The 23966-nt window shown below is 47.2% G+C and overlaps 3 protein-coding genes across 5 annotated transcripts in view; 2 read left to right on the forward strand and 1 right to left on the reverse strand.

Moving 5' to 3' along the window:
• The window catches only part of MARS1 (methionyl-tRNA synthetase 1), a 26790-nt gene extending 18363 nt beyond the window's left edge, over window positions 1-8427 (forward strand). Inside the window, exons 15-22 of one of the 2 annotated variants that reach the window (XM_079967086.1) lie at window positions 813-1026; window positions 1508-1639; window positions 2336-2440; window positions 2682-2865; window positions 4045-4116; window positions 6094-6120; window positions 7042-7107; window positions 8097-8427. In XM_079967086.1, coding sequence (XP_079823212.1) covers window positions 813-1026; window positions 1508-1639; window positions 2336-2440; window positions 2682-2865; window positions 4045-4116; window positions 6094-6120; window positions 7042-7107; window positions 8097-8225 — 929 coding nt within the window. In that variant the 3' untranslated portion in view covers window positions 8226-8427. The remainder of the gene's footprint in view (window positions 1-812; window positions 1027-1507; window positions 1640-2335; window positions 2441-2681; window positions 2866-4044; window positions 4117-6093; window positions 6121-7041; window positions 7108-8096) is intronic. The other variant, XM_079967087.1, reaches the window with a different exon arrangement.
• Window positions 8381-15679, reverse strand: DDIT3 (DNA damage inducible transcript 3). Of its 2 annotated transcripts, none has more exons than XM_079967116.1 (4): window positions 15524-15679; window positions 13327-13374; window positions 10163-10326; window positions 8381-9319 (listed from the first exon to the last, which is right to left on the reverse strand). In XM_079967116.1, the coding sequence occupies exons 3-4, from the start codon at window positions 10301-10303 to the stop codon at window positions 8894-8896; spliced, it is 567 nt and encodes a 188-aa protein (XP_079823242.1). In that variant the 5' UTR covers window positions 10304-10326; window positions 13327-13374; window positions 15524-15679; the 3' UTR covers window positions 8381-8893. The 2 variants fall into 2 exon arrangements, with proteins under 2 accessions (XP_079823242.1, XP_079823241.1); XM_079967115.1 differs by having other exon boundaries at window positions 8381-9322.
• A 4317-nt stretch (window positions 15680-19996) lies between these two features.
• MBD6 (methyl-CpG binding domain protein 6) overlaps window positions 19997-23966 on the forward strand; it is a 28469-nt gene continuing 24499 nt past the window's right edge. The window contains exon 1 of the mRNA XM_079967085.1: window positions 19997-20194. The gene's annotated coding sequence lies outside the window, so the exon portion shown is untranslated. The remainder of the gene's footprint in view (window positions 20195-23966) is intronic.

Genomic DNA, 23966 nt, shown 5'->3' on the forward strand with positions numbered 1-23966 from the left:
ATGTCACAAAAAAAGGTTGCATCTTATGTGGCCTGGAAGCTGTAGTGGAGCTATTGAAGTGGGATTTGAGCAAACCTTTAAAACCCCCTAAGAACATGAGCCCTGCTGGTTGATGCCAAAGGCAGTGGCAAGGCAGATCCCTATGGGGAGCCCACAAGTAGGACCCCTGAGTCCAACACTGCTGCGCCCATTTCCTGATATTCAGAGGCATATTCAGAGGTGAGGTAGGGACTTCCCCTGCACACAGAGATTGAGCTGACAAGACCAATAATGGGTCCGGTGGTCAAGAAGGCAGTTTCTGCATGTGCTGCAGAGGGAAGTGAGGGACAGATAGAGGTCTTCAGTTTGAGAAGGTAGCCCACCTAGAAAGACAATTCTAATCCTAAACCTCCGCTGACTTGCGGGATCTCTTTGGGAGAAGAAAGGACTGAGGAGTGGAGGCCCTAAGATGCTTGGGTGGTGCCTTGTACGCCTCCTTCCAGCAGCTCTTGCAGCCAAGCTGGTGCCAAACGCATTGCTCTGCTTTCCTTTGGGCTACGTTCGTGAGGCTGAGAGTGGGGTTTTGTTGTCTGAGCAACCCAGGACCTCCATAAACACTGCCCAGGCTTGTGCTCCAGGGAGGTCACTTGGGTTCTCCTACCACAGCAGTTTGACTTTGCCCCTGGAGGCACACTCCATTGTCGCTTAAGACAGACAGATGACGGATGCCAAACAACTGCCTCCACACTGGAAGGAGAGTCATTGAGAACCTTATCCTCTGTGAATTAGTCGAAACCTCTTTTAAAGCCATCACTTAATCTTCCTTTCTGCAGAGTACTTGAACTATGAGGATGGCAAATTCTCCAAGAGTCGTGGTGTGGGGGTCTTTGGAGATATGGCCAAAGACACAGGCATCCCTGCAGACATCTGGCGCTTCTACTTGCTCTACTTGCGGCCTGAGAGCCAGGATAGTGCCTTCTCCTGGAATGATCTCATGCTTAAAAACAATTCAGAGCTTCTCAACACCCTTGGCAACTTCATCAACAGGTAATGGGGCGAGGAGGGAAAGAGTCATTCAAATCCACAGTGAAACTAGAACATGGCAGCCTGGTGGTGGCTGAGAGGAACAGGATTACAAATGTATGTCAGATAGTTCATATAAAGAAAAGGAAAGCAAGTAATTTACCCAACACATGGTTTGTTCAGTGGATTTGTACTTATGTAATGGATACAGGTCTGTTCCCATCCCTGGCTGGGAGATACTGCTTTGTACATAGCCTGCAGACTCCTTCTATTTTTGTTGTATCCAGTTAGAAATTTTAAGTGATCTGCCTGTTCATTAGCCATACATTTATTGCATGCAAATCATTGGCTTCACAGTAATCAAAAAGCAATACAACCACCAAATCATTACAATTAGTCTGGTTTTCTGTAAAATAAAATGACTATGCCAGAACTTTAGGATGTAATGGCTTACAATAAAATTTGTCCCTCACCCCTCTCTCCTGTCTCTCTCTCTCTCTCTCAGAGCCGGGTCCTTTGTGTGCAAATTCTTTGGGGGACACGTCCCCACCATGGAGCTGAGTCAGGATGACAAATGTCTGTTGGTTCACATCACTCTGGAGCTGCGCCAATACAACCAATTGTTGGAGAAGGTCAAGTACGTCCTTAGGACCTGGCATGTGCCATTAGCCTGAGGGCCTGGTTCCATCCCTTGTTTAGACAAGTACTGAAAAGGGCAGCAGAATGTTGGCTAAGGAGATCATCTCCAGATTGGCTCTGAACATGTGAATTAGTTATATCTATATCTGTCTCTCTCATGAGCATGTGCAGATATCCTTTTCATTAACTGCAAGTAAATGCTTGTGGAACAAATCTTCACTTCCAGAGTTCTACTCGCATTGTGTTAGATGCTTATTTCTGGTTATGTATCTATGTGTGCTTTTTATCCTATGCCTTTTTGAGAGGCAAATCTGACATGCTAAGATTAAGGTAGAGATAAAGCAATGAAAAAGCAGGCTCTGTCACCCTTGCAAATAACTTGACAAAATTTGATAACCTGCAAGGTGTTTTCCTAGTCTGCTTGTCCGCATGGATCTGTGTTAGTATTTTGTGGTAGTCTGAGGGTTTGAAAAATGGGGTGGGGTGGGGAACCAACAGCTGATTTATAAAATAATAATAATAATAATAATCTGCATGGTTGCCTGGAGGTTGTTGTTAAGTTGCCCCAGGTATAAGGCAAGTGGTTATTTATGAGCCCTGGTCCTTTCTAGCAGCTAGGGCGAAGAGGAGACTGCTACATTTTCTTCTTCCCTGGTTTGGTTACTCCTACAAATTTTCTGTTTTTCTCCTGCAGAATCCGTGATGCCCTGCGCAGTATCCTAAACATTGCTCGCCTTGGCAACCAGTATCTCCAGGTCAATGAACCCTGGAAACGGATCAAGGGCAGCGAGGCTGACAAGTGAGTCTCTGCTTCAAGGAAAAGGCTGTTTTCTGATGATGCCCTCTAGTCAGACCAGCCAGAACAATGTCTCCCCCTTTGCTCTGAGCTAGCTACCAGTGCTTTATTTTGGGAGGCATGTTTTAAACTCTGGTATATAGACGGCCGTCTCCTCTTCTTGGCTTCTCTCCTTCCTCCCACAGGGAGGAAGCATCATTTCATCTTCCTAGGAAAATTAACAAGCATCATTTCATCTTCCTAGGAAGCAAGCAAGCACAGTGATAGGGGTAGCCGTCAACATTGCATCCTTGCTCTCTGTTATCCTGCAACCGTACATGCCCAGTGTGAGTGCTGCAATCCAAGAACAGCTGTGCATTCCTGCTGACTACAACGTGGTGACCAACGACTTTGTCTGCACCTTGCCTGCTGGGCATCAGATTGGCGCGGTAAGTGATGGGGAGAGGAGGCTATATAGCTTGCACCAGAACTGTGGCTGAAGTCATTTCTAAGCTATGACCGAGGGCCAGCTATCTCCAACGGCAGATAAGATGGTAAACCTGTTTCTAGGCTGTGTACCCCTTCAGGCTTGTATAACAGAATGCTCCTCCATTAAACATAAGATATAATCCCAGCACTTAAATAGCTAGCGTGTTTGGGAGAAAGATCACTGAGTTGGGAGCTAAAAGGAATACCACTACTGTAATGGGCTTTGTGTGGGGCCGTCCTGGTATCTGGTCCAGAAGCTGTAGCTGGAATGCAGCAGCCAGACTGCTCATGTTAACGTGTTGCCCCTGCTCTATGTTACCTCTCCCTTGGGAGGTTTTGGACTCTCCTTCCTTGGAGAGTTTTAAGCAGAGGTTGGGTGGCTACCTGTCATGGCTGCTTTAGCTGAGATTCCTGCATATTTAAAAAGAAATGATAGTAAAACTAACCTACAAGCAGGGGTAATTTCTTGAGCAACAGTTAACAGCAACAAACGAATTGAAAGGAGAAAAATAGGGTTGGAAAATTAACAGGTATCAGGAAAGTAAGGTACATCTAGAATGCCATGGTGCTTTGGGTTGGGAAGTATGTAAAGAAATTTTGTATGATGGAAAGTGTATGATGTATAAATAGAAAAATGGAAAATATATCAATAAAATTAAAAGAGGAAAGGAAAAAGTTATTGTTCCTCACTTGAAGTTTTTTGAAAGTTACATAATATAACACGAATAGAAATCTTTATTAAGAGTGCAGCTGTTGACTATGTGATAAATTTGTAAAATGGCTTGTAATAGAAATAAATAAGAACCATCGGGACCAGCACATGGGAAACCTCTTAACGAAATTGCATTAATTTGGAATTAATTTGTGTAATGGGGTTAAAATTGGAAAATCAATAAAAATAACTGGCAACAAAGAAACGAAACTGAAGTTCTGCTTTGTCATCCTCCTACTTACTTCTAACCGTTACTACTTACATAGTTACACACTTTTCTCTGCAAACATAGGGACTAGATGCTTAGACGCATTTCTTGGGATGCCCAGTACTCTCAAAGTAATCATACAGAATACACATAACACGTGTGTGGGACAAGTTCACAAAGGATTCTGTGGACCCACCTGTCTCCTTAATTTCCCATCAGGTGACACCTCTATTCCAGAAGCTGGAGACAGAACAAATTGAAAACCTGCGGAAGCGCTTTGGTGGTGGCCAGGTAAGGAAAAGCAGCTGAGCCAATGGATGTAGAGCTACTCTGGGAGAATCTCATGCATTGAGTAGGCAGAGTAAGTGCTTAGTTAAAATACAAAGGGGGAGTTACAGGAGCTCAGAGAAAACTGAATGGGACTGTGGAGAGCCTCTGCTTTCAGGCGTGAGTGGGGGAGAAAGGAACTGATTAAGAAGAGGGCACTTCAACACGCATTGCTCAAGAACTGCTAGGTGAGCTTGACTGCATTCCTCATAATGTTGCCACAGCACAAACATCTTTCCTGAGCTTGTAAACACTCCAGTTCCACCTACCTGATTCATGATGATGAACTGTTTTCAAAGCAACTGACAAATGCTGTCAGAAATGTTGCCAGATGCACATCTGTGGAGAGTTCCACATTCTTGGAGCCACCACGAAAAAGCCCCTCTCGTGATACCCCCATACTTTGCTGGGCCTCTGAGAGTAGTAGAATGGCCAGAGGATTAACTGGAAAGCTACTGAAGAAGCACATCCATTTTACAAGTTAGTAAAACTGCCACAGCGGGTGGCGCTGTGGTCTAAACCACTGAGCTTAGGGCGTACCGATCAGGTCGGCGGTTCGAATCCCCGCAACAGGGTGAGCTCCCGTTGCTCGGTCCCAGCTCCTGCCAACCTAGCAGTTTGAAAGCACGCCAAAGTGCAAGTAGATAAACAGGTACCACTCCAGCAGGAAGGTAAACTGCGTTTCTGTGCGCTGCTCTGGTTCACCACATGACCCGGAAGCTGTACACTGGCTCCCTCGGCCAATAAAGCAAGATGAGTGCCGCAACCGCAGAGTTGTCCGCAACTGGACCTAATGGTCAGGGGTCCCTTTACCCTTTTTTAATGTATCCTGTACCCAGTAGCAGACCTGGCAGGTGAGTCTTTGCTGCTTACTGGGAGGCAGGGAGGGTGGCATGATGCAAACACACTGGCAGGAGTACCAGATTAGCTCAGCTAATGCAGTTGCACCATGTCAACCTCTCTGCCACCTCACTCCTCCCAGTAAGCTGCAGCTACTTACCTGCTGGGGGCCAGAAAAACACTTCTGCCTCCCTCTGTTCCAAACATTTCACAACTGCACTCTCTCAACACAGTAATTCCCAAACTGTGTATCAGAGCGGCAGAATGACAAAACGGCTTGTGCACCTCAGGAAATGAATTTGCTGAAAAGGCTCCTGGGAGCCCAAAGTACTCCTCTACAGAGGTGATTGCCTCCAGCCAGTGGCGTAGCGTGGATTGTCAGCACCCGGGGCAAGGCAAGTAATTTGCGCCCCCTAACCCGTGGATTTGCACCCCCTAACCCTAACCCCCAGATGTTGCGCCCGGTGCGGCCGGCCCCCCCTGCACCCCCCACGCTACGCCACTGCCTCCAGCATCTCTGCCTGACTTGCTTCTTCTGGCCACACCTCTTTCCAGTCAGCTTCTGCAAAAGGCAGCTCATTCTGCCCTGCATGAGGTGTGGGATTGGATCATTTAGGTTTGTTGGATGCATGGGCAAGGCAGCGTTGTCTTACCTCAAGGAAACCTGCCTGTCATATCTCTGCATGAGTCAGCAACTTCTACAAAGAAATGGATTTTTGTGAGGGTACCTCTTTCTACCCTTTCACACTCTGAAGGTAAAGACTTGGGGAGACTCATTCTGACAGCTCCCGTTTCGTTCTGCCTAAGTGACTGTCTCAGGGGAAACTGTTCCAATGCTTTTCAGCCTTTTCTGCCTCTCTCCCTTAATATTTTGCTTTGCACCTATGGTTTAGTTCCTAGGCTAGTCATCTACCCAGCATCCACAGTAGCCACAAAATGTGTCTGTTGGCTGGATGCAATTGGATCCTGCATCCCTATTTTTAGTGTATATATAGAGCTCTAGGCTACTTGCAAAGTTCTTTCCTCTGCTGTGGCACCTAATTGCTTCTCTCTCTCTGCTCTTCATGGCTGTGGTATCGTATCCTTTTGTGCTTTTTCCAGTTTGAAGACTTCCCTCTGAATTTGAAGGTAAAACGTGTTCTTCCTGCTCACCAGGAGTGGCTTTAAGGTTTAGGAAGGGCTCGCCATTGATCTAACATTTGCACGAGGCTTGGCTATCCTCCAGTCAGACAAGCAATAGACATTGTCAGAATTCAAGGACACATTTCAACCCGGGAACAGCCAGTGAGAAGGGTGGCTGTTGGAGAATTCTAGAGGGCCTGAGGCTCCCCACCACCTTCCCCTATGTGCCCTCCAGATGTTTTGGACTACAGTTGTAGTGTGAAACAACTGGAGGGTGTCAAGTTGGGGAAAGGCAGTTCTCCAACTTTTGTATATATAACCTTTGCTCTCTAGTACATCCTTCACTTTTCCCCACCTTAAGGACATGTTCAGTCAAATTACAAGGGACATTTTGTTTTCCATCATTTGAATTCCACTCAGCGCTCACTTCTGATTCAGATTTGACCCATCCACATGTGTGACAAGAGTGTAAATTTCCTCTGTTGCTTAACCAAGGCGTTTAAGCCATCTGTATCTGGCTTGAGAGGCAAAATGCATGGCATTTATCAATGCAGGCAGGGTTGGATTACATGATTTCCTATTTACTGCCTCTAAGCCTGTTCATTGCTTATTTTCTGGGAACAGCTACCTAGAACAATGGGTAAAGGGGCACTGGGAGAAGATTGAGGGCTTATCACCAGTGGTAGCTTAATGAACATGCATGTATCCTGCATGTGTGTCTTCTCTCGCCCCCCCCCCAAGCAAGAACAGTGCAGTTCACCTTTTCAAGCTTTGGTGACTCTTTGCCTGTGCCTGCCACTAATTGAGCTTCATCTGAGACCTATACTAAAGCAGTTCTGCTTATCCTTGTCTCCTGGATGCTAAGCTGGTGAAGCCTGTTATACTGCCACTCATTTAGATTTATTTCTCTTCCCCCTCCCCTTCAAGCAAAAAGTTGTAAAAGGTGAGCAGGCAGTAGGAACAAAGGAGCTTCAGGAAGAAATAGCCAAACAGGTAAGGTTGCACACTCTACTGTTTTTAGTTTTTAATGTTTTTGTTTTTAATGAACCGATCAGCCCAACTGCACAGCTAGAACTACATGATTATCTCTTTAATGGCGAAGTAGTTGTGGCCAAGCAGTTGTAGCCTTGCAAAATAACTCAGCTTCTCCCCTACCCAGATGCCCTTTAGTTCCCCATCAGCCCTACTTGGTCTAGCCAAAAGGTCAAGGATGATGGGCGATAGAGTTTGAAACATTTGGAGTGCACCAGGTTGGGGGAAGCTGCATTTTAAACATTTTAAAAAATGGCTTGTGAACTATTTTTAAAATGGTTTCCAGTGCTCTTCATTACTGCATGGGATAGGAAACTAACAAACACACATGGTTCACTAAGGCACAGAAAAGTGATAAAATGGAGCAAGATTTGCTGACAGCTTTAGTCTGTGTTTACTGAGGCTTTATTCACAGCCTAATAGCCTTGTAAAATAGAGGCAGTGAAAGGTGAGGCGTGGGACAGGTGGAGAGAGCTCTAAGGGTCACAAAGTCCTAGAGGGCCACATTTCCTTGAGGTTCCCTCCAGGAAGAGTGAAGTTCCACTTAGAAACAACAACGAGTATAACCATCAAGCACTAGCTGAAAATCACTTTCTGCAAAGCAATGCTGTTTAATTTGGTTTGTGTTTTCCTTAAGTATTACACTGGGGGGGGGGGACACCATCTTGCACTAGGCCTGGAAACAGGAGTACTTGTATCACGAAGGGCAGATATGGCATAGAGGCAAGGCAAAAGCCACATTTATAGAAAAGTTAAGGAGGCAGCCTGCGTTACTTGTGATGAGGGATGCAGTAAGGCTGACAGGACAATTCACTCTACAGAGCAGCATGTTGGCTGCAGGTCCCAACTACTGTAACTTGCAGCGTTTCAGGACCTCTTGCCTTGCAGGCTTCAACCTGCTTCCTGTTTGTGCAAGAGTGCAATATTTTACCGCTCATTTCTCTCTCTAGGATAACTACGTGCAGCAGCTGAAGGCTCAGAATGCTGAGAAGAAGCAGGTTGATGCTGCAGTCTCAAAATTAGCAGAACTACAGAAGCAGCTCAACTTGGCTGAGGGAAAAGCGAAAAAGAGAAAGTGAATTGTCAGGCAGGCAGCATCTCTTGCCCAGACACTTGGCTCGCTGTATTTCAGCAATGGGAGAGTTTCTCACTTTTTCACAACATTAAATTATTTTGCTGTAGCCCTTTTTCCTATTTTGTAATCCCATTTATGAAAAATTCAGAACCTTTGAAATGTTTTGATTATATGGTGAGAAATAAATATTTTATTGGCTAAATACATACTGTACCTATAAATGCAAAAGCTATTATTGGAGTCATACATACATGCGTTTTCTCACACATTTTTCTTCACAAGTGAAGTGGTGGTGGTGATGTTAAGAACAAGCTTGGTTGGCAGAGGCAGTTTCATCCAAGATGGCTTTCCTCTGGAATATATAGCCTGGCACAGTCCAGCTGCATGACCACCTTTTATATTTCAGTTCAGCAAGGCGGGCTCACTAAACCAGAGTAGAACTAAGCAATCTGAGTCCCCCATAAGGTAATGTTGCAGAGTTAGTCTATGGAACAGCCCCGGCCTACCAGGCGATGGTAATGTTTACTCTGTTGTATAGGAAAGTGCTTGACACTTTCTTTTTTAGCATGTTGTTTAAAGTCATAGATGCTAAAGCTGGGAGCAGTGAAGTATTGCTCTGTTTGGTCCATGGCAAGGGAGTCATCAGTACAGGAAGGAAGTTCTCCAGATCCATTAAGTCTTTAGGCCCACCATACGCTGGATGAGCGCTGCTCTTGTTGCTTCCACCTCTGCAGTCAAGCGCTCTATTTCTTTCTGGAGGTGCTCATTGTGGGCCATCAGCTCGGCCACTCTGCGCTCATTCTCCTGCTCCCGCTCTCTGCCCCGCTGCCTCTTGCCTCCATGGGGCTGTCCACCATGCTTCCTCTTCCGGCTAGTAGACACCCCCTCATCATCATCTGTCCCAGTCTGCACTGGGGAACTGTGGCTGGAGTCTGACTCGGCAGGTCCTGCAGGCTCCTCAGCTAGCAGTTCCAGGAGTTGAGCTGTGAGATCAGGGTCCAGCTCACAGTTTCCAACTGCTTCACTTCCACTGGGCTCCAAGGGATTGGAAGCATCCAGGTTCCACAGCAGAGCAGTACTGTCAACACCATCAAACTCCTTCTGTAGGAAAATGGAAAGATGGTGAGAGCTGCTATTTGCCTTCACCTCCTAAAGCCAGTGTGATCTCTAGCCTACAAAGACCAGGGTTCCTGATCCATCTTCACTGGGGCAGCCTTGGACTTGTTGCTGCCTCACAAGGTTGCTATGATTAAAAAGTGGGGAAAGTCCCCTGAGCTCCTTGGAAGAAAGCATGAGAGATACAAATGGGATTAGGTATTCATGCAACCAAATATGCACATTTACTTGCTTTACTTTTGTCTACAGAAAGCAGTTTCTAAGCTATAATAGAAACTACAGTGCACACCTAAGAGCACAGAAAGAGGTATGTATTATCTAGGGACGCCAGCCTATAGGCACCCCCCAAAAAAAAACACCCCACTAATGGGCACGTGAAAGGTGAATGACACAGCATAAAAGATAAGGCTTGACAGCTCATCTGTGTCATGTGTCGTAGTTGGTATTGGACACCCCCACCCCATCAATTCCTGAAATATCTACCTCTTCTGCATGACAGGATTTGCTCCAATGTTTCTCTACCATCATTATGAATAGGCTATAGTGAAAACTATATTGCATGTTAAGATTATCAAATTTCTGCATAGCATAAGTGGTAAAACAGATGCTTGCCAGGTTCCCCAAATTTAAAGGTACCACACTAATTTTGTTTTTTCATAGGGTTTTTTTTTAATGGTTTGGAAGGACAAGTGAAGCAAAGTGTGATACAGAGCCAATGGAAGAAGAATTAGAAAACTCTGTAAGGGGAAATCTAGCCACCTCTGGGATGCTGTACACAAGAGACATACAAGATGCCAGGAAAGTTGCTTTCCTCTGTTTTCTCACCTGCTCCTGTCCCCCCACTGGGGGGTCTGTCCTGCTGGTTACATCCAAGGAGAGCACCTCCTGCAAGTCCTCATACCAGGCCTCCAGCTCCCAGGGGGGCACTGGGGTGCTCACAGAGAAGGGCAGTGATTCTGCCATCATGGTTCAGGGACAGCCAGCACTGTCTGAAAGAAAGGAGGATGGGGTGTGTGTCAAGAGACCTGGGCTAGCAATACAAATTCAAAAGTGCACAGGGAGGATGGATGGGTGGGTGTGCAGAGCCCCCAGATCCCACTGAGTTGTTCTAGGTCAATAGGAAAACACAAGGAGACCTGGATTTCATTACAAGGAGACCCCTATCCATTTGTTACCAAAAAAAAAAAAAAAAAGGAGCCCTGAAAATCTGTTTGTCATTGCTTTTTTATCCCACCATTCCTTGTAAGCCACCTTGAGCTCCCTTGAGGTTCTCCCCCGCCTCCCATTTTATCCAGGGATACCTTTTATCCCTGTGAATTAAGTCAGGCTGAGAGTGACTGGCCCAAGTAAGCTTCATGGCTAAATGGGGATTTGAGCCAGGGTCTCCCTGCTCCTTGACAATGAATGCCAGATAAAAAAGGGGCTATGCTATAGAAATGACTGGGTAGAGCATCTCCCCCATCCACTTTCTGCCATTCAAACAGCACTAGTTTTCACATGGGAACAGGAAGCAAGAGGTGTGCCTCATTCTACCGGAGAGACAGCCTCCTATTCTGCACTGACAAGGAGGATGGCTTGCCACCATTCTGTGGCCTAACCTCACTGGGAGAGCTCTTAGAAAAAAATCTTATGCAAGCGCAACACAATTAAAGGATTACAGACCACCAAGAGTGCTGTGATGGAACATTACTACAGGTTGGCTACTTTTGGTTCAGACCTTTTAGTAATAGAGCTGAAAGAGCACAAAAGGTGTCACCAATTTAGAAATGATGTTGCTATGAGCTGTTTGGAAGCTATTTCATATTGAGTGTTGATTGGGAATTCTAAGAAACCAAAAAAATAGTGCAGTTTTGAAAGGTTCAGTCTCATTTTGATTCAAAATGGTGTCCAAATGTATTCAAACATAGAATACCTTACTCCTTTATCTCTGGAACCACCATGCAGAAATTTGGTGATGATATCTCAGGTGGTGTTTAAATGCATCATAACCATAAAAACCACTTTCCAAAATATATAGATGGGCTCAGGAGTGACACTGGAAGCTCAGCCATCTTAAAACACAACTTACTGACTTGACAAATAACTCCCTGAAGTACTCAGACCCATTTGAATTCAATAAATGTTGCTATTCGCTCAGTAATACTCCATTGTCTCTCAAAACAGACAGATGCCAACCAACAGTCTTGATATGCACATGAAGCCAATGAAGTTTGTAGCCTACCATTACGATGTGGCTACCCTCCTATGGTGGGGAACCTGTAGTCCTCCATATGCAGCTCCCATTGTTGTTGAACATCACTAGGCTAGCTCTGGCCGATAACATCTGAACAGCCACAGGTTCCCCTTTTCTGCTATATGTACTTAAGAGGAAAACTCACTCAAGAGTGGGACTTGCTTCTGAGCAAATATCACACTGTAGAAGTCCACCATCCTTGGTGTGTCCCTGAAGACTTCCACTGCCACATGTGCCTTACAGGGTTTATTAAGTTACTTTCCTGATTCAAAGGATTTTTAAAAAACTACTTTAGGAAACTGGTGTTTCTCTGCATGGCTGGCTACAGTGTGCACATCCCATATTCATGACCTTTCCTAGGGGCATAAGGTATCCTGCCCAGGGAGACCAGCACAGATGTTAACATCTCAGTACCTTTCACACTGGAAATTTCTCATGCTGGAAATAAGAGCTGAGTCACTGTCACAAGACAGTCTGTGAGTGCCAAGCCAAGCATTCCTGCAGCCTCAGATGTTAGGCATTTCCTTTCTTTGTGGCCTTGGGGCCGGCTGGAACATGCCTTCAGTAGAAGTGCCATTCTTCAGTTGCATTACTCTCTGACTTGGTGATTATAACACAGACTAGTCTAGAGGAAGGCAAGGGGGCACGTGGCTCTTCAGTTGCTGCTGAACTACAACTCCCATCATACCTTACTATTGGCCATGTCCCCTTGCCTGCCAGAGGGCAAGGCATGGATAACCTGCTGAGCAAGGGAAGTCATACAAATTCTTTTCTAGAAGCATGATGCACAGTTGCTTATTTATGTATTTATGTTTGTGTCAGCTGCTTTTCTCCAGGAGACACAGCAGAAAACAGAAATGGTTTATCCCTTGCTCCAAGATATAATCATAGAATCACGAGATAACGCTGATTAGGGTTCTATTTTACAGATTTGTCCCAGTGGAGGTAAAGCCTTGTTTTAAAGTAATACCTAACAAGACATTGTAAGGAATACTGTCTATATTAAGATGCAGTCCAGACACAGGTTCCAGGGCTATGGCCTGAAGTACAGCAACTGAAACTAAGCAAGGCGGAACCTAATTAATGCACAGATAGAATAATTCCCAGGACACAGCTAAATGCAACCTTGAGTTCCATCAAGGGAGAAAGCACCCTGCAAATATGGGGTTGTATCCAAAATCATGTGAGCAGACTCCTGCTCACAGAACTTCCTCTCCTTCAGCCACCCCCCTCTCAAAACAAAACAAAAAAACATTGCTCTGGTTCCCCCCTAAATCTTAAACTAGGGTTTTATGGTTTCACTTATGGTAGACCTGGGATGGCCAGAGCTGCATTCACATGAACAAAGGCCAGCCAACTCTGAATGTTCCCTGCAATGGTTAAATAGGAATAAGTTACTTACTTGCATTTTTAGTTCCATGCACCCCATTCTCCCAATGCCCATTACATCCCACTGCATTTCTCTGCTTGGCTAAGCAGTACCTGTTTGCATCAATGCAGCTGCAGTCAGATACTGTGTCTGTCATAGAAACGGACAGGCTGTGACACAAACGCAATGAATGTTAACTCCGGAGGTTCAGCCCTACTTGAGTTCAACAGTCCTTACATCCAAGCAAAACAGGACAGCAGCCCCTTCTTCCAAAGTCCAACATGTGTTGTCTAAACACACGGACTGCCCGAATGCCGTACACCTCACTCTATGAAGTCTAAGTGCCTTTTTTGATTCATTGCAGAAATCAGAATAAATTATTCTTACCAGTTTTCAAGTGTGATGGTGTATTAGGATGCGATTTTTCATTCGAAGCTGTGGGGAAAAGAGGAGAGACTTATATTTTGACTACTGATGTCACCGCATAATGATCTGATCTTGTTCCATTTCCACTGCAGAGGTAGCAGAGAGAAATATGCCCAGGCAACACCTATCACTTTAAGCTATGCAGCAAGGTGGAATGGCACTGTGGCACAGCCCTCTTTCAGATTGCTTCCATCAGTTCTTAAGATACTGTATTGTGCTTTGCTTCTAGTTTTGGAAGGGAGTGCCCATTGCTCTCACATGCTTGGAAACTATCTCCTTCCTTCTTCCAACCCCAGAGGCAAAATAAATTCAAGAAGTGATGCACTGCATTGATTGCTTTCAATAAAGTAGTGTTCCTAAGGGTCTCTGAAGTCTCGGTGCTCTGAAATAACAGAACCTGGCAGAATTAGAGACTGTCAAATGCAGATAACCCATGACTTTCCCCTTGTAATGGTTGTGTTATTGGCTGTAGCTGATACTGTGACGTTCTATGCTCAGGCCCTTTTCAACACACAAAATTGAGGCTTTTAGATTTATCGCTCCCTATGCATCCATTGTGCAGCTGGGAGAACTATGAGAGAGAAATGTATTATGCTAGTATCCCACCCTTCCAAAAACCTGGCACAGCATACAATTATTTCCATTGAGCTTTCTTTGCACAATAGGTGAGGCTGAGATAGTGACTGGCCAAAGGTCACCAAATGAACTTAAGAGATGAGCAGAGGTTTTGACACAGGTCCAACTGTATGGCACTGCTCAAGACCTTGGACAATCCAGGATATGGCCTCAAGTTTTTTAAAAACCTATGATTTGTATAGAGACTACCTTTTGACAAAATGCAACTGTCCTGAAATTAAGCTGCCTGAAATATTGTTTTAAGAAAATTGTCAGAAGGCCACTTATCTCTCTCTGTACAGAGACTTTACCCCCTGTTTCTTCTGCAAGGGTCCACTAGACAGATCAAAGGACACCCTGCACTGCCCCGAGTTGAAGAGCAAGGCAGCAACAGTGGCATGAACCCCACAGGAATGCAGCATGCACCAGGGATGCACCACAGGTTTTCATCAGCCCTGAGTGATGCAACAAACCAGAAGAGTTGGGGATCGAGGAACTGTTATGCAGCCTGTTGGGGGAGAAAAGGATCCCCAAGGAGCCATGCGAACAGGCATTTCAAGTCATCCGTGTGCCCCAGCAGGCAGATTTGCAGCCTTTTACAGGGGATACTGCTTGCATAAATGAGAACTGGGGCATCCTGCTTCCCTCTCCTCTGAGGCACCCCTAAATTCTCACAGAAGGCAGACAAGATTTTGTTTTCTAAACCCACAGAACTGCTCGCAGTGAAAAAGGCTGCGCTCCAACATCTCTTGGCAGAAACCAACAGTATGTACAGCTGTCTGAAAGGATGTAGCCTCAAGAGCGGGCAGAGAGCCCATAATTCCAAGCTATTTTAGCACACAAAACAAGACCAATAAGTGTTTCCCTCTCCATGTTGGAAGTGAAGCGAACTAGGAAAATTTAGGGGGTTTGTCCACCACCCAGTACAGCAGCTATCTGCCTTCCGTTAGCTCAGCAGATACAGTAACGCTGAAATATATCAATGCCAGCAAAAGGCAATGAAAAAACAGGGCCCCCAGCACAATTTTTAAAATAAAAAAGCTGTGCCCACGTTCACTGAATTCATTGCTAAACTTGCAATTCCCTCAGTTGTATTTGGATTTTTGCTTAATGGGTTTTTTAATGGAGGCACCCTTCTTTACACATCAGCACCCCTAAGAACTACGAATAAAGCCTCTTACATCTTTCTTTTTTCATTCTCGCCGTTAAAGTAAGCAGGCCCGTCCATCGAGCTTTTTGCTCTCTTTGTGTGGAGGAGAGCAGGGTTGGGGAGAAAGCAAAGGCTTAATGGTCGAGTCGGTTTCAGGGGCACCCACTTAAAAGCAGAGTGAGGGGACAGGGGGAGCCACGCTGACTGGGGGCTCAAACTGCTCTGAATGAAGTCTGGGCTAGTTCCCCCCCCCCTTTCCCTTCTGAGTTTTAGGAGCGCGTTAGCAACGCGGAGACCCCCTCCTCGAAAAGCCAAGCATATCTTCACTTGCGAACTAAGTTCCTTCCGTGATCGGCGCTGAAGACCCCCCTCCCCCCCCGGCGCCCTCCGCACCTTCCTCCGCGGCCCCTTCTCTCCCGCGATCCGGTCCCCCCGCTGCTGGCTTCGGCTCATCCTCCCCTCGCGGCTCATTCTCTTCCTCGCTGCGCGGCTGCCGGCTTCCAACTGCCAAGCGCGTCCTCGGCTCAGGCTGGTCCTTCGAGCGAGGCCCCGCCCACCGCCCACCGCATGACGCAACCCTTGCGCCACCCGCGGCCAATCGGCGGCGCCGGGCCCTCCCTCGGGCGGAGCGCGCCCGCCCAACCGCCGCCGCCGCCGCCCTTCCGCCGCGCCCCGCCTCCCCAAGGGCGGGTGGAGACTGCCGCGTCGCCCCCGGAAGTGACCCCTCCCCTCCTGTCAGGGTCACGAGTCTTAAGGAGGTGAGTCATGCGGGGAGGGTGATGCAACGTCCTGGTAACCGGCGGACGAGGCCCAGGCCCGAGCCGCGACCTTGGGCCTCTCGCACCGGGCGCGCCTGCTTTCCTCACCCCGCCCGGCCCCCCGCGAACTGCCAGAGCGCCCTCAGAAGGGACTAGGCCCGGCTACGTCGAGGAGGCCGGGCGGGCGGGCGGGGGGGGGGGAAGGGCCGGTGGGAAAGCCTCGTGACGTCACGCCCCGCCCGCCGCTCCGTTAAAGGGCCAGGCCTCCCCGGGGAAGGGAGCGGAAGCGGCCCGGCTGCGGCCTTCCAGGCGGAGCGAGTAACGAGGGACAGCGGCAACGACGACAAAGCGCTTAGCAAAAAAATTCGCTGCTCGATCAGAGAAGTCTGCTCACCGCGTCAGCTTTATGTAATAAATGCATATGTGCATGTGAATAAAACAACGGTTCTGGAATGGGGGGAGACCACATTTCTTTGTTTTTAAGGTGGTCACAGCAGGCGGCCATCTCAATGGGCATCTCCCTCCTGTGTGAGAAAGGAGGGAGAATACCTTTTAAGGAGCTGAGTTCCGCCCGTGTACTTGTAGTTCTATTAAAAATAAGAATTAACAATTTTTTAAATAAAATATTACATGCAAAGATCTCAGGGCGGTTCATGGTATAAAAATACAGAATAAAACCACAAAGTGCATAATAAGAACAAACCAATAACCCTACACTCATTTAAAAGGATAAAGACCTGTTAAAACAGCCCAAGGCTTGGTTGAAAAAGAACATTTTTGCCTGTGGAGGAACTTTTTATCGTTCATATGTTTTTTCTTTACAAATTAATTTAGTTAAATAATGCATTGTTGCATTCCAAAAAATAAATTTCTAAACATGCCTCCAGGAGGAGGAATCTCATAAGAGGTAAAGAGAGGAGGTAGCTAAGTGCAGCCCAGTTCTAACAGTTTGATTTGCTTCCATGTAATGTGTTTTAAGATTTCAAATGACAAATTGTCAGACTACTTGTGAGCATGTGCACACCACATTAAGGGTATCCCATCATGGTTACAGAGGTGGTGATGGTCTGGAAAGAGAAACATAAATCAGGAACATTTAGCAACTGCCTCACTTCTCCCCCCACAAAATGGGTTCAGGATAAAGAGTTCCTCCATAATTGGTCCTGGTGTGACAGTTAAGGCTACTTAACATAAGTAGCTGTCAGACTTGCTATTTTAAGTCGTACAATAAAGTCCCACTGCTTTCAGTATCCATGCTTACTATTTTACTTAAAAATTGGCTGAAACAATATACCAGATGCCAGTCCTAAATCTTTTATAAGGGTTTCATCAAAATGAATGTAATTTTCAAGCAAAACACCAAAATGGGAGTGCTACTTGGATTTCTTAAACAGGACTGAACATTTAAATAAGAGGAGTTAGAATTGCTTTTGAAGGTCACCTTCAGTAGACATGCAATGTTGATATTGTTGATCTCCCAGTTGTATTTCATGCAGTTCCTGAGCTTTCATGACCAGTTATTGCTGTTGTCAAATGTTCTGTCTTCAATGAATCCTTTGTTCATCTACTTGTCTGCCACGGAACACCTCTCTGTCTTCCCTGAAACTCCTGCATGTTGTGGAAGATTCTGGGGCCACTCTAGTCTGCATACTCGGTGTGCAGTATGTGCTAGCCAGGCTTGGTGAGCTAGGCCCATGCAAACTAAGAGTACACGGTCAAACATGCCCAATGCAACTTTGCAGAGGACGATTGGTTGTGGGTAAACGGGCAGGCAAAACTGACTTGGAAGTAGCCTTGCCTTCCATTACCGATCTCACTGAGGACTCCACATAAACTACACAAACAGTGTTCTGCTGAACATAATTTGACAGCCCAAAGAGTCAAATTCAAAGCCAGATTCAAATACTGGAGGTATGTGTGCCAAACTGGGCCTTTGACCTGGGTGAAATAAAGCCTGGTTTTTCCCCTGGCTAATGGTTTAATAACATAAAGCATCCTATAGTCTACTAATAATTGCCCCCAGCTTTTCCAGCTCCATTGTTCTGCTTGGATTCCATTGGGAGCAGGTCCATTGAAATGAGATGCACCAATTTGTGACTTCATTATGGCAGATTTCTGGGTCACTCAAACTAGCTGTGTCTGCTGTAGTGAACCATCCATAGATTTGACTCAAATAAGCCTTTTGAATGTGGGAGTTGCATGGGAGTCCTTCATGCAAAGTAGATTCAACTTCAACATGAGACTTATTCTGATTAGGATCACACTGTGAGTTTGTGGCAGGATGGGGACTGGACATAGGTGATTTATTGGGCCTCATTAAAGTGATTTCCTGCTATACCACCAAACATGACTTAGATGTTGCCAGCTTGGGCCCCCTGAACCATAACTGCAGGTTTCTCTCCATTTACTATGCCAGCTGTTCTCATACAACTCCCTGCTTATCCCATAAATTTTGTGCCCTGCAAGTGTCCCCAAACCCCAGTGTCCACTTCCTGCACCCTTTCAATCCCTGACTAATGTTGTGCTATGTCTTTCATAAGCTGCATGTGTAACACTTAGATTTCCTCTTCAGTACTTTAATATTTAATACCCAACAGGGTCATGTGTGTACCAACCTGTACCAGCCTTTCATCACCTCTGCCATGCCATGTAAACCAGCTTGTTCCTTACTTTTCTAAGCTAACCATACCATGTTTATAGTCATAAGCACTACCACACACAAGGATCACTGACACAAGGAGTGCCAAGGACCATTAATTTACAGGGACAGGGAACCTGTGGCCCTCCTAGGTTTTTGGACTCCAGCTCACATCACCCCTGACCATTAGCCTCATTGCCTGGAGTTCAACAACATCTAAGGGTCACAATTTCCCCACCCCTGGTTTAGCACAACCCATTGGTCAGGATGAAGGGATCTGTAGTCAAAAACACCTGGGGAAGCTTGCTATAAAGTGTAGCTAATCATAGTGGACAGGTCTATGAACTGTTACTAGTCACAACAGCTAAATGGAGCTTGCCACATTGAGAGGCAGGGCACCGCCAAATGCTGATGCTGGGGCCAAGCAGCTGAGTATCACAGAAACCGATGGACCTTTGCTTTGACCCAGCAAGGCAATTCCAATGTTTCTTAACATGAACTGTGAGTTCAGCTTTCTGTTGGCAAGAGTGTTCAAGTGGACAGTCTGTGCATGGAGGCAACATTCTCTCCCCCCCCCACCACCACATAGTTGCATACTTCAAGCGAGTACACTTAATATCCCAAGACTTAGGTATTAAATCCTCCCTTCAAAGTTGCTGCCACTTCTTGCATTGTGATATGGACAAACTTGGTTCTCTGGTCTCTCACGGGAAATCCCTTGACCTGCTGTGTCTTGACAGTATAGATCGTAGGTGTAACTTGAAAGCACACTCTCTCATTGTGATTCTCTGCACAACTCTGTACGAAGTTAACACTTTGTCAACACTTTGTTGACTTCTTATCCGAGTGTGCGCGTGACGCAGAGAATAGGGGTGTGGGTGTGAAACAGTAATTGACTCAAAGTTTGCATACTTGGAAGGGATCCAGAGGGTCATCTAGTCCAGCCCCCTGCAATGCAGGTATCTCAACACACGGTCCCCTATCCAATTAGAAGCCATACCGGACTCTGCTTAGCAGTTTTTTAATTGCTGCACCACAGTGCGCCCCTTTCTTGGTACAGTGCCGGGGCGGGGAGACGAGGTTTCTACTCTGAACAAAAACCCACACGCCCCACTTTGCAGCCGCTGTGTGGCTCAGCCTGGGCGCCACGGAGGGCAGCCTGATTTCCAGCGCTCCTTAAGAGAAGGGAGGGACGGCACGGTATTAAACCAGCACGCCGCAGGGATCCTGCAGCGCCGCTCCTCCTTCCGCGCCGGGACTTCGACTCAGCCCCCGAACCCCGGGCCGCGTTTTACCCCGAGCCCCGTGCGCCCTGAGCGCGCAGCTCGTGCGCCCTGAGCGCGCAGCGGAGGAAGACGGGAGCGGAATTCCCAGGGCTGCTCCCCACCCCCACCCCGGCCCCCAGTGCGCATGCCAGGGAGGAAGCTCCTCGCTCAACCCCCTCCTCTTCCTGGCACCGAGTCGGGGGGAGGGAGCGAGCGAGCGAGCGAGACAGGCGCTGGGGGTGGGTGGGGGCGGAGAGCACCCGCGAGCCCCCCTGCAGCCTGACCCCCCACCCACCCAGCACCCGCCGCGGCGGGGGGCGCCACCCGGAGCCCCCGGGAGGGCGGGGGCAAGTTGGAGCCTGCAGCGGCAGCAGCAGCTGGGGAAGGGGCATCATGAACCGAGGTAAGTGCCAAGGGGGCCCCGGGCACTCTGGGCAGCAGCCGCGGCGGGTGGTGCGCTTGGCACGGGCACGGGGACCGCCAGCGCCCGGAGGCGAGCCCGTGGCCCACCCTCGCCCACCCCGCCAGCTCCTCTTGACAGTTCAAACTTCTGCCGGAGTTAGGGAAGCTTCGCCTTCCGAGCGGGGAGGGGGGGGGCAGAGAAAAGGCCACTTGGCGGCCGCCTCTCGGAGGGCAGCTCTCCCTGCAGGGAAGGGGGAGAAAGAAGCCGGGAATGAATTCCAGCAGGCACCTTCCCACCCACCCACCCCAAATCCGGATGCACGCACGAGCTGCTAAGGTCGGAAAGGGGTGGGTTGCCCTCTGCCTCCCTGGAGGTGGAGGCGGTGTCCAGGCCTCACTCTGCCCAATTCAGCTGCTGCTGCTGCTGCTGCTGCTGCTGTGGTGGAAGAAAGAGTAGGGCCAACACCATTAGAAGCACCGCCCCTACTTTTGATCCCCCCTCCCCACTTTTCAGACACCCAACAGCAGGTGGCAAGTTCTTTTGGATAGGAAGGATGACCAACCACAGCTATAATTTCCTACAAAAGGGCTCACACAGCAACAGGAACTGGGTCTGCACATTTCCCATTCTTGTGTTGATAAATTTCAGGTCTTGTTGAATGGGGGTGTGGTGGTAAGGAAACAGCTCCTCCTCCAATCCGAATCTGCCCCTACTCATACACACTGAGCTGAGTAGAAGTGGGATTTCAGAGGTATTAAGTGCACAAAAAGGGGACTGCTCAGGAGACTGCAGCTTCCTGAATAATTCAGACTGAAATAAGAGGTGAATATGTTTTCTTGTGGTCACTGTGGCAAGTCCGAGGCAGAGTAAGACGTGGGACCTCTCCAAGCCTAGGGTCTTTTGCTCCAAATCACACAACTGCCCTTGGCTGCTCACCAGTTCAAGGTGGACTGCTGCCAATATTTTTACAAGTTCTGTCATGTTGTTGTCCTGCTTGTTCTTCATCTAACAGGGAAACTTCTAGGTAGCCAGGGCACGTAAAATGTCCAAATGGGACATTTGGATAGCAGTTGGTTCCTGCTGAAGGGGACTGGCTTGCATGGATCCAGGCAGTGGCAATTAATAGCAAAGGCTTATTGTCTCTAGTTTATGCTTCTTCATTCCTCAAGGTATCTCAGGGCTTTAGGTTTGAAGTGTATGCTAGTACCACAAAAGACCTGTGTTTGAGTCTTCTCTGTTTCTGGTCTGTGTCATGGTTTTGGGCAAATTCTAGATGTGCATTTGTTGAATATGGTAAAAACAGAATATCCAACACCTTGCAGAATATAATCAGACCTGGCCTTGTGTTTCAATAATCAGAATACCAGCAGTACATTACATGAGATGCCTACCCTTTTCTCCACATGCCATTGAACTGAAAATACATGCCATTTTAGAAGAGCCAGATCACATAGCTAGGCAATGAAGCATATCAAACAGCCAGGGTTACCCTGTGCCAGTAGCATAATATTCACTTTCTCATTCTCTCGCCAGAGGTCAGAATAGGCTTCTGCTGTGAGGCCCTTACATGATTTTTATACATTCCACCTCTGGATCCCCAAGGAGCAGAACCAAGAGAGTCTAAGCATTTTCCAGTGCACTGTCATTTGAGGATCTGGCTGTTTCTTCCCAACAGTTCCTCCCACAGCGAGATTTCCTGGGTGCAGAATGCAGGTTTCCCTCTATGCTGCACCTAGTCTCAATGGCAGCTACAAATACTGTTGGCATCTGTCCGTCTCGAAAGACAAATCCTGCTTAATTAAAGAAGGAGGGTGTTTTGCTATCATTCCAGTTTTCCCTCTTTCCCTCTTTGGTGTTTTTGAGATAAAAATTCACTCCCTGCTTTCTCAGAAGTTGCAAGGTAAATACCATACAACTCTCTGAAAGGGAGAAATGTTTCACCTCTCCTACTGTTTCAACTTTCTAGGATGATTCCTCAGTTGGGCTAGCTAGCATTCTCCCTTCTCTCCTCCACTAGCCTTCCCATAACTAGTTGGCTTGAGGCAGAAGGCTTAATTTTTATAGTGGCTTAACCCCACCCACATCTGGCTCTACCAATGAGTGGCAGGAGATGGAGCCAGTTGTTGGCATGCTACTGCCTCTATTATTAACCCTTTCTGGTATGTTTTTCCTGGATTTCTGAGTTTGACATGTTCAGATGGAGCTGTTCGAGGTGACTATGGTTGTCAGCTTTTAAACTGATCCATGGTTGCTCTGCTCTTTCTTCTGATTTCTACATATCAAGCAGCTTTTAAAGGCACTAAAACAGGCAATGCTGTTGTTGGTTTTCCTGTTGGCAACCCTAATGTTGATTTCTATTTGCCATTAGGGTTTTAAGACTGCTCTGAGGTGGTATTTGACCTGTTGTACAGCCTACTCTCTAATCCAGAGCTGTCTTAATGGGCTTAGATTTCCCAGTTTCAAAATAACAATTTTCCTGACTGTCTGGGGTGTGTAAGAATTGCCTCCAGGGAACCAGTCAGAGAAGCTTTATGAAAGCGGGTGAAGATAGTCTGTAAACTGTAGTACAAGTTTGTGTGAGCAGATGGGCTAGTAACCTGCAGGCATTTTGTGGGGCACTAACTGTTTTGAACTGACTTGTAAGGCTGCTGTCCTCTTACGCTCTCTGACCTTTTGTACGTGAACACCAGCCGTATGACATCTGTGCATCTCTGCAGAAAAACTTATCCCATTGCGGACTTTAGCACCCATTCAGGTAGCCACTCTTTTCCTTTACTGAGAGTTGAAAATCAACAGCTGAAGCTTCTTGGTGTGAGGCTGCAGTATGGGCTAAAGCTTCACCTGAAGGAGCATCTCCATCCCCATCGTTCTGCCTGGACACTGAGGTCCAGCTCCGAGGGCCTTCTGGCGGTTCCCGCGCTGCGAGAAGCCAAGTTACAGGGAACCAAGCAGAGGGCCTTCTCGGTGGTGGCGCCCGCCCTGTGGAACGCCCTCCCACCAGATGTCAAAGAGAAAAACAACTTCCAGACTTTTAGAAGACATCTGAAGGCAGCCCTGTTTAGGGAAGCTTTTAATGTTTGACGGACTATTGTATTTTAATATTTTGTTGGAAGCCGCCCAGAGTGTCTGGGGAAACCCGGCCAGATGGGTGGGGTATAAATAATAGATTATTATTATTATTATTCACCTGGTAATTTTCTGCTACATTGCAGAATATCCTGCAGCACAGCAGGGATAAAAACATAGGATCAGCTCTGTTGGTATTCAGAGGCAGTCTGCCTCCGATGGTGGAGCAAGAACCTAGCTAGCATGGCGAATAGCTGGTGATAGTCTCTTCCATGATTTTGTTTGCTCCTCTTTTAAAAGCCCTCCAACTTGATGGCCATCACAACACCTTTTCAGTCCCACAAGGTGGGACTAAGTCTATAGCTTAACTTTGTGCATAATTTGACTGAGCATGGGGAACCTCCAACCTGGAGACCAAATAGGACACTCCTGGTCCTCAGGACTCTCCCAAGCCATGCCCCTCGCCAGTGTACCTCCATGCCCTCCTTCAGTACTTTCGCTAGGCTGGAAGGTATCTTAGCTGTGATAATGTTTGCCTGGATGGAAGATGGAGAGATGCCTCTGTGTGGATGTGCTACAACAGGAATGGGGAACCTGGCGCCCTCAAGATGATGCTGTACCCCAACCATTGTATGTATCCATGACCATTGGCCATGTTGGGTGGGGCTGATGGGAGTTGAAGTCCAGCAACATCTGGAGAGCCACA

The sequence above is a fragment of the Podarcis cretensis genome, assembly GCF_951804945.1.
Source record: "Podarcis cretensis genome assembly, chromosome: 2".
Taxonomy (NCBI): domain Eukaryota; kingdom Metazoa; phylum Chordata; class Lepidosauria; order Squamata; family Lacertidae; genus Podarcis; species Podarcis cretensis.

What these genes read in the sequence shown, in the direction of transcription:
- DDIT3 (XM_079967115.1), bottom strand. Translation starts at nt 10,303, where the DNA reads ATGATGGCAGAATCACTGCCCTTCTCTGTGAGCACCCCAGTGCCCCCC. An exon ending in CAGTGGGGGGACAGGAGCAG is followed by an intron (nt 9,323 to 10,162) that starts GTGAGAAAACAG and finishes ATTTTCCTACAG; the next exon opens with AAGGAGTTTGATGGTGTTGA.